This window comes from Myotis nattereri, assembly GCF_964212035.1.
Source record: "Myotis nattereri genome assembly, chromosome: 14".
Classification (NCBI taxonomy): domain Eukaryota; kingdom Metazoa; phylum Chordata; class Mammalia; order Chiroptera; family Vespertilionidae; genus Myotis; species Myotis nattereri.
Genome location: NC_138089.1, coordinates 60,836,042 through 60,845,507, shown reverse-complemented (window position 1 = coordinate 60,845,507; position 9,466 = coordinate 60,836,042). Strand labels below are relative to the sequence as shown.

At 67.9% G+C, this 9,466-nt stretch overlaps 2 protein-coding genes across 2 annotated transcripts in view; both read right to left on the bottom strand.

Moving 5' to 3' along the window:
• Positions 1-4,339: 4,339 nt before the first annotated feature.
• UCN2 (urocortin 2) lies at positions 4,340-4,660 on the bottom strand (the record flags this gene model as incomplete). The annotated part of the gene is made up of 1 exon (XM_081105897.1): positions 4,340-4,660. One exon carries the CDS (start codon positions 4,658-4,660, stop codon positions 4,340-4,342), a length of 321 nt encoding a protein of 106 aa, XP_080962023.1.
• Positions 4,661-5,819: 1,159 nt separating this feature from the next.
• Positions 5,820-9,466, bottom strand: part of COL7A1 (collagen type VII alpha 1 chain) — a gene marked incomplete at its 5' end in the record, with an annotated part of 32,348 nt that continues 28,701 nt past the window's right edge. The window contains 5 exons of the mRNA XM_081105896.1: positions 5,820-6,134; positions 6,443-6,637; positions 6,741-6,830; positions 6,986-7,063; positions 9,396-9,428. Coding sequence (XP_080962022.1) covers positions 6,118-6,134; positions 6,443-6,637; positions 6,741-6,830; positions 6,986-7,063; positions 9,396-9,428 — 413 coding nt within the window. The 3' untranslated portion in view covers positions 5,820-6,117. The remainder of the gene's footprint in view (positions 6,135-6,442; positions 6,638-6,740; positions 6,831-6,985; positions 7,064-9,395; positions 9,429-9,466) is intronic.

Genomic DNA, 9,466 nt, shown 5'->3' with positions numbered 1-9,466 from the left:
CTGACGTCTGGGCTGTCAACCCCGCTGCGCCCTGCACCCGCCCACGGGAGCGACCTGCTCCTCTCAAGGGGCTGGAAAGGCCTTGCTCTCGGGACAAGGCCCAGGACGCAGGTCAGAGCGGATGGTGTTTCTCTCTCCGCCTTGGCCGCTGAGCAGCTCGGGCTACACAGGGTCCGCCTGGAGCAAGTGCGTGGGAGCTGGCAACCAAGCTCTCCGGGCACTCGCTGGAGGTGGCACATGCCCGTCATCCATCTTACAAGGGTCTGGCCCCCGTGGCTCCGTGGCTGAGCGTCGACCCAGGAACCAGGAGGTCACGGTTCGATTCCCGGTCGGGCACAGGCCCGGGTTGCGGGCTCGATCCCCAGTGTGGGGCGTGCAGGGGGCAACCAGTCCATGATTCTCTCTTATCGTTGATGTTTCTCTTCCTCTCCCTTCCTCTCTGAAATCAATAATATATATAAGTTTTTAAATCTTACAAGATTCTGGTATAGATGAAATGTGTCCATGTCTGAAAAATCCACTCTCAAGCACATTCATGTTACCATTTATTATATGCTTTGTCTACTGCAGTGGTTCTCAACCTTCTGGCCCTTTACATACAGTTCCTCATGTTGTGACCCAGCCATAACATTATTTTCGTTGCTACTTCATAACTGTCATGTTGCTACTGTTATGAATTGTAATGTAAATATCTGATATGCAGGATGGTCTTAGGCGACCCCCTTTGGGGGTCGCGACCCACAGGTTGAGAACCGCTGGTCTGCCTCTCAAATTGCAGTGGAGGCCAGGGGCGAGGCGGAAAGACAGAAGTCCAGAAACCCTGGCCACTCCCCTGTCTGCAAGCTTTGGACTCTTTCTGCCCTGGGGCCCATCACACCGCCCTCTAGCGCGGACGTCCACAACCCCCTTAACCGAGCACTGCATCCTCAAGTTCTCTCTGCCCCAGGGGTGCCTGGCCAGGACAGAAGCTAGGGGCCAACCGCAGCACCCCTCCCCCTGCCCTCCTGGCCACACCCCTGCCTGGCCTTAGTTCTCCAAATTCCCACCCAGCCCTTCAGAGCCTGGCCAGGACCTTAAGATGCCCACTACAGATGGCCTGCCCACTTCCCAGGGAATGAAGGTTCAGGAGATACACCTGCCAGGAGCCCACCTGGCCGCGCCCTGAAACCAGCTCTGGCTGCCTCCCCCGGGATGCCCTCCGGGTCTGGGACGGATCCGGCCACTTCCCCTTCCCCCATCCTCTGCTGTGCCGCCCCAGCTCCCTCCACCTCATGCCTGGCAGCTGTGAGCACACCCGTGGGTTTGGGTGGCTCCTGGGAGCAGGACACCCCTTGTGACTTCCCTGCTGCTTCCTACTCCTCGACAGCCACTCATCCGTTCCTGACACAGCCAGCCTCCTCTGCCAGCCCCGGCCAAGGTCATCCCGGGGCCGCCCTGGCCTCAGAGACTGTCACATAGGCCCACACCCTCTCCAGCACCCAGCGCTCACTGCAGAGGCTGCCTCCTCGAACATCACGGACACCCAGCACCGCCTCGGGCCTGCCCTTGCCCCCCACCCCCACGGGATGTCAGTCAAAGGCTCCGGGTAAAGGGCAGCCAGGGCAGGGCGGGAGGCCAGCGCCATGTCTGGGCAGCCACCTCCACACCCAGAGTATGGGCCTGGCTTCCAAGGAAATGCAAAAGCTCTCCACCTCCCACTCTTCCCCAAACAGCCTGACCAAGGGCTGACTCAGACATACCCTCCCAGGTCCCTGCACGCAGTGAGGGTCACAGATCAATGCAGGAGAAGCCTGGGCCCCTTCCCAAGGCCAGGGTCCCCCTGCAGCCTTCAGAGCATCCCCTCCCACTCCTCACAGCCACTCCCACTGCCGCACCTGCCTCCCCCCGACACACACACACCCGCTGAAGTGCTCTCCTGCTTCCTCACCCTCAGCCCCACTGGTGCCCTCCTTGCTTTTGCCCCCTCGGCCATGCCAAAGTGAGCCAGCTGTCCTGGCCCAGGGGTGGGATGTGTGCTGATGTCAGTGGGCCCTCATGTGTGAGCATGTCCAGCTCAGTCTCCCCACAGGGACACCACCCCCCCCCCCCCGGCCCTGGTTGCCTCCTGGGGTGCCCGCTGCACTGCCCACTGGGCTTCCCAGTGCCCCAGGCTACGAGCAGTGGGGTGGCCTCAAGCCTCAAACTCTTCCATCCTGACTGCTGACCAGCCCTGGCCAACCACCAAACCAGCCTTTGCAGCAGGAAGGCTAGGAACCTCGATGACCACCACACAGACCCGCACGTCCCCACGAGAAAGCTGCAGGTGCACACACACCGACAAGCCCGCGCCCAGGCCCTGCTCTCTGCGGCCCCTCCACCTTCATCCCCTCCTCCTCTCCCTCCTCCTCTCCCTTGGCCGCCTCCGGGAGGTTTGGAGGGCTCCCAGGAGTCCCGGCTCCCTCCGGCCGCTTCCGGCCAAGGGGCACCCCGGGGTCTCCCTGGGTCCAGAGCTCACAGAGGGCGTGAGGCCACTTGGAGGCCTGCAGCCATGTGACGGAGCAGCCTGGGGACCTGGCCAGCACTGGCTGATTCCAGCCCGGCACACAGTAGGTGCCCAAAGGACTTAGGAGCCGCCAGGGACCCAGGGAGGCTCACGCAGGGCAGAGCACACAATAGGTGCTTACTCCACTCAGGATGGCCCCCAGGCCCCCAGCAGGTGTCCTAAAAATGCGGTTTAAGCGCTAAAGCCAAATCATATGAAAAACTTCCCAAATGAGCCTCAGGACCTCCCCAAACTGGTATGACCCCCAGGGAGACCTGGACCAGCGTGACCCTAGGAGGCCAGCGAAGGGCCCAGCAGGAGGGCCTGAGCAGCTCCAGCTGGCGGTCCCTCCTCTGGGGCTGCAGGAAGCGCTATTTATAGTTCCCCCTGGCCCGCTCCCTCTCCCGGGGAGGCTACCGAGTTCCCCCTCTTCCTGACCACAGACGGGCTGGTGCCCCTCAGAGCACCCCTGTACCTGCTGAGACCCCCAAAGCCTTGCACTCTTGCCAGCACCACCCCGGCCGCACCCCAATCATTCCTAACCCCCCCGCCTCCCCCCCCCCCGCCCTCCCTCTCCAGGCCACCTGTGCCTACCCCGCCTGCTGCTCCTTGCCCCGGGGTCCATCAGCCGGCTGCCTCCTTCCCAGCCTCTGTCCATCCTGCAGCCCAACTGGCCCGGGTTCCACCCCCAGCAGCGTGGAGTCCACAGCCCGCCCCCTGCCTCTGCAGAGGGGAGTGTGCCCTGGGGCCCCGCCCCTGCAGCCCCGCCCCGGCCCGCCCCCCGCGGCTGCCTTCCCCAGATCAGCACCAGGGCACCCACTCCAGCGGCCGCTCGGCCAGCTCTGCCTCTTTCCCCCAGAGCCGTCCACACCCCGTTCTGCCCTGTCCAGCGGGAGCTGTCTGCCCAGCCCCGGTCTGCCCGCCCTCAACCAGCCGTCCACACCACCTAGGCCAGTCCCTCTCGGGCCCAGCAATGGAGACCGGAGTGTGAGATAAGCCCCACCGGCGAGGCTCAATGGCTGAGCGTCCACCCACGAACCAGGAGATCACGGTGTGATTCCCGGTCAGGGCACAGGCCCGGGTTGCGGGCTTGATCCCCAGTGGGGGGCACGCAGGAGGCAGCCGATCAATGGGTTCTCTCTCTCTCCCTTCCTCTCTGAAACCAATAAAAATATATATTTTTTAAAAAGAGTGTGAAATAGGGTAAAACCTACTCCTTCCACGCCAAGGGGCCAGCGTGGGGAGTGGGGAGTGGGCAGGGGCAGCAGAGCCCGGGTGGCAGCTCCGTGTGTCCCTGCCTGGGTGCCCCACAGTGAAACCCGGTGTGACTCCGGCCGGCCCTCCCCCGTTGGTCACCGGGTGCTCCTGCAGGCTGGAGCCCTCCGTCCACCCGTCACCCAGTGTCACGGGAGCTTGGCGGCGTCACCATCGGGTCCGAGGAAACAGGCTCAGGGCTTCTGCGAGGAGGGGGCGGGGCTGCCTGGGGGTCTGGTCGCAGTGGATGGTCTCGGAGGCAGTGGTGAGAGTGACCGCAGGGGTGTCCAGAAGCTCCGGGGCCGTGGGGCACCCACATGTAACAAGCTTGCAGGTGGCAGTGACCTCTCTGGCCGAGTCCGAGCCGTCGGGCACACGGGGTTCTGCGGGGCCACAGGTGGGCAAGACGCTACTCGGCCGCTACCCGCTGTGCCGTCCAGACACAGGGCCTGAGGTGCTCAGGTGTGAGGTGGCCCACATGGCGGAGGCCCCACGTGGCGAGTCCGAGTCCCAGGCCCCGGACGGAGTGTGCTGTCCGGCTCCGCTGCGGCCCCTCCCCCAGGCTCAGCGGCCCACGCGGGCCAGGATGCGGGCGTTGGCGGCAGCCTGCTCCCGCAGGGCTCGGGCCCGGGCCTGCGCCAGGAGGATCTGCTGGAGGCCCAGGGGCACGTCCAGCGAGAGGGTGATGCGGGGGCCGGGGCTGGGCGGGCTCCCTGCGGGGCTGGCTGGGGGGCTCTTCCCTGGGGGGCTCTCCGAGGCCGCAGGGCGGGGAGTGGCCTGGGGAGAGTGCTGAGGCGGGAGCTGCGGGGCTGGGACAGGGGTCCCTGAGGCCAGTGGGACGCTGCCCAACGCCAGGACCATCAGCACCAGGGCCCACCCGGGCATCGCGACGTCAGGCTGTGAGGAGAGAAGGGGCTCAGGGCAGAGGCTGGGGGTGGGGGGGAGACAGCGAGAGGGGGGACCCAGACCCTGAGACAGACTGAGGTCAGGCCAGGGACAGAGAGAGACAGACACAGATGAAGGGACAATGAGAGAGTCCAGGAGAGACAGGGAAGGGGCCAGAGAGACGGAGGGTGAGGAAGAGAGCGAGCAACAGAGATAGGTAAAGAGACAGGGAAATCGGCTGGGGCCCGGCCTGGGTGGCTCAGTGGTTGAGCATCGGCCTATGAGCCAGGAGGTCAGGGTCCGATTCCCGGTCAGGGCACATGCCTGAGTTGTGGGTTCGATCCTCAGTGTGGGGCGTGCAGGAGGCAGCCGATCCACGATTCTCTCTCATCACTGATGTTTCTATCTCTCTCTTCCTCTCCCTTCCTCTCTGAAATCAATAAAAATATTTAAAAAGAAACCTTAAAAAAGAGAGAGACAGAGAAATCCAGAGATGGAGAGTGAGTACATACAGTTATACAGAGGGAGAGAGAAAAGAGATGAGGGGGAGGGAGGAGATGGGACGGATGAGGGAAGGCAGAGCCGCGCTGCGGCAGCGGGAGGAGGCCCTGGCCGCAGGCTGCGGAGCAGGGACCCCGGAGGGCGGGGCACGGGCAGCCTGCGGTCTAAGCGAGGGCCCCCGCAGCAGGTCCAGGGCAAGGGGCGGGGGTGGGGGACCCCAGAGCTTCCTCGGGTCCAGAGACCTCCACTCGCCCAGACCCAGGTCCACTCAACCCCGAGGCCCTGCCCGTCCGTCCGACCCCGTCCTACCAGGAGCAGCAGCCTCCTCCGGGAGGGCCGGGGCGCCGGGGCTGCCAAGGGGGCCAGGCGACTGCGCGGCGGCCTCAGCCACTGCCCCCTCAGGGCCCATTTATCTCCCTCCGCGCCCTGGGTGGGGGCCGGGGGCCGCTGCTGCACGAGGCAGCCCCTCCTGTGACTCAGCCCTCGGGGGGCAGTGAGGACATACCCCCAGCTGCTCTTTGGGGGACAAGTTGAAGACCGAGGGTCACAGGACAGTGACCAGGGCCGGACAGAGGGGCCCTGCGCCAGGCAGGGCAGCCCTGACCCCCCGGGGAGCTGCCTCCCGACACCCCCTCTCCCCAGTCACACAGGCGCCTTTCACAGCAGCAGCTTTAATGCCCCCGAATCAGCACCATGTCACCAGCTCGGGGCAGGGGCGGGTCCGCCGGAGTCACATCCGCTCACTGCCCACGGCCACCCCCACGCTGAGCCATCGGCCAGGGCGGCCGGCGCCACAATGGGGGCCTGTCCACAGGGGATGGCCAGACCCACGGGAAGTCACTGAGATGACGGACGCGTGCACGCTCCCCGCACACGAGCCGCTAGCACCAGGAAAGCCACGGGGGCCACGGAGACGCGGCCGCCAGGGGCCGCTGAACTTCAGCCGCATGTGGGGCTCAGCGCTGGAGAGCACCTGGGGGCGGGGGGGTGCTGTCTTCAGCCACCTGCCCTCACCCTCACCCTCACCCTCACCCTCACCCACACCCACACCCACACCCACACCCACGCGTGGGCCCCAGCAGCACTGGGGGAGGCAGCCAGGCACGGGCTGGGGCTCTGGCTCGGGGAGGGGTCCTTACCAGCTCTTTCAAGGAGCGCGAGGGGCCTACTGGGGGCCCCAGAGAGAGTCTCCCTCTCTAGTGACTTGGTCGGGGTCTGACCCGTCCCCGGGGGCCGGACCTGCAGAGCTCAGTGCCGGGCCCTGTGGGGGGGCGGCCGTACCTGCTCCCTGGCTCGGGGCCCCGGGGGGCAGGCAGTGGCGCTCACAGGCCTCCCGGGTCTCAAAGCGGTTGGCGTTCCCTCCACAGCCGCCGTAGACGAAGGGGTGGCAGGCCCGTGGGCCCCCCGCCGCCCGGTGGTACCAGCGCAGGGTGTAGGCAGAGCAGGAGCCCTCGTCCAGCGGGAGCAAGCAGGGGTCTGGGGTCAAGGGCATCAGGAGGTCAGCGGGGGGGGGGAGGGCGGGGGGGGGTCAGCTGAGAGGGACCCTGACCCCGAACCCTCGCGCCAGCCCTGCTCTCACCGCCATCGCCGTCCCAGGGAGCCTGGGGGTCCTGGGCGTCCTCCACGGGGTACTCGTACTCGTACTCATCGTCCTCGGGGGGCACGCGGTCTGCGGGGGCGGGGGGCGTGCTGTGGGGGCCGCTGTGGAGCCAGGATCACGCTGCCCAGCCCCAGCCACGCCTCCCCCGTGTGTGCACATGTGCACGCGTGTGCCCTGCTGTGTCTGTGCCCCCCCGGCCACGCCCACGGGTGCGCAGCCCTCACCTTCCTCCTCTGCGTGAGAGACCTGCAGCACAGGGAGGCGCTGGCGGCTGCTGGTGTCCGCGTAACTAGGCAGGGGGCCTGAGCAGGAAGAGGGGTGCAGGGTGAGCAGGGAGAAGGCGCAACGTGAGCAGGGAGGGTGCAGGGTGAGCAGGAAGAGGGGGTGCAGGGTGAGCAGGGAGAGGGGGTGCAGGGTGAGCAGGGAGGGGGTGCAGGGCGAGCAGGGAGGGCGCAGGGTGAGCAGGGAGGGGGTGCAGGGCGAGCAGGGAGGGCGCAGGGTGAGCAGGGAGAGGGGTGCAGGGCGAGCAGGGAGGGGGTGCAGGGCGAGCAGGGAGAGGGGTGCAGGGCGAGCAGGGAGGGCGCAGGGTGAGCAGGGAGAGGGGGTGCAGGGCGAGCAGGGAGGGGGTGCAGGGTGAGCAGGGAGAGGGGTGCAGGGCGAGCAGGGAGGGGGTGCAGGGCGAGCAGGGAGAGGGGTGCAGGGCGAGCAGGGAGGGGGTGCAGGGCGAGCAGGGAGGGCGCAGGGTGAGCAGGGAGGGGGTACAGGGCGAGCAGGGAGGGGGTGCAGGGCGAGCAGGGAGGGGGTGCAGGGTGAGCAGGGAGGGCGCAGGGTGAGCAGGGAGGGGGTGCAGGGCGAGCAGGGAGGGGGTGCAGGGCGAGCAGGGAGGGCGCAGGGTGAGCAGGGAGGGGGTACAGGGCGAGCAGGGAGGGGGTGCAGGGTGAGCAGGGAGAGGGGTGCAGGGCGAGCAGGGAGGGGGTGCAGGGCGAGCAGGGAGAGGGGTGCAGGGCGAGCAGGGAGGGGGTGCAGGGCGAGCAGGGAGGGCGCAGGGTGAGCAGGGAGGGGGTACAGGGCGAGCAGGGAGGGGGTGCAGGGCGAGCAGGGAGGGGGTGCAGGGTGAGCAGGGAGGGCGCAGGGTGAGCAGGGAGGGGGTGCAGGGCGAGCAGGGAGGGGGTGCAGGGCGAGCAGGGAGGGGGTGCAGGGTGAGCAGGGAGGGCGCATGGTGAGCAGGGAGAGGGGGTGCAGGGTGAGCAGGGAGAGGGGTGCAGGGCGAGCAGGGAGGGCGCATGGTGAGCAGGGAGAGGGGGTGCAGGGTGAGCAGGGAGGGGGTGCAGGGCGAGCAGGGAGGGGGTGCAGGGTAAGCAGGGAGGGCGCAGGGTGAGCAGGGAGGGGGTGCAGGGCGAGCAGGGAGGGGGTGCAGGGTAAGCAGGGAGAGGGGGTGCAGGGCGAGCAGGGAGGGGGTGCAGGGTGAGCAGGGAGAGGGGTGCAGGGCGAGCAGGGAGGGGGTGCAGGGTGAGCAGGGAGGGGGTGCAGGGCGAGCAGGGAGGGGGTGCAGGGTGAGCAGGGAGAAGGCGCAACGTGAGCAGGGAGGGTGCAGGGTGAGCAGGAAGAGGGGGTGCAGGGTGAGCAGGGAGAGGGGGTGCAGGGTGAGCAGGGAGGGAGTGCAGGGCGAGCAGGGAGGGCGCAGGGTGAGCAGGGAGGGGGTGCAGGGCGAGCAGGGAGGGCGCAGGGTGAGCAGGGAGAGGGGGTGCAGGGCGAGCAGGGAGGGGGTGCAGGGTGAGCAGGGAGAGGGGTGCAGGGTGAGCAGGGAGGGGGTGCAGGGTGAGCAGGGAGAGGGGTGCAGGGCGAGCAGGGAGGGGGTGCAGGGCGAGCAGGGAGAGGGGTGCAGGGCGAGCAGGGAGGGGGTGCAGGGCGAGCAGGGAGAGGGGTGCAGGGCGAGCAGGGAGGGGGTGCAGGGCGAGCAGGGAGGGCGCAGGGTGAGCAGGGAGGGGGTACAGGGCGAGCAGGGAGGGGGTGCAGGGCGAGCAGGGAGGGGGTGCAGGGTGAGCAGGGAGAGGGGTGCAGGGCGAGCAGGGAGGGGGTGCAGGGCGAGCAGGGAGGGCGCAGGGTGAGCAGGGAGGGGGTACAGGGCGAGCAGGGAGGGGGTGCAGGGCGAGCAGGGAGGGGGTGCAGGGTGAGCAGGGAGGGCGCATGGTGAGCAGGGAGGGGGTGCAGGGCGAGCAGGGAGGGGGTGCAGGGTGAGCAGGGAGGGGGTGCAGGGCGAGCAGGGAGGGGGTGCAGGGTGAGCAGGGAGAGGGGTGCAGGGCGAGCAGGGAGGGCGCATGGTGAGCAGGGAGAGGGGGTGCAGGGTGAGCAGGGAGGGGGTGCAGGGCGAGCAGGGAGGGGGTGCAGGGTAAGCAGGGAGTGCGCAGGGTGAGCAGGGAGGGGGTGCAGGGCGAGCAGGGAGGGGGTGCAGGGTGAGCAGGGAGGGCGCAGGGCGAGCAGGGAGAGGGGGTGCAGGGTGAGCAGGGAGAGGGGGCACAGGACCGGGGCACCACTGTGGCACCCAGCCCCACCCCTGCTGAGAGGGCCAGGTGATGGGCAAGAGGCCTTGGGGGAGGGAAGTTCTGGGGCAGAAAATGCCAGGAAACTACTCACGGGATCCAGATGCGAGGAACTGGCCCTGGCAGGCTGGAGCGGGCGGGCAGGAGGCACAATGAGGGGGGGGC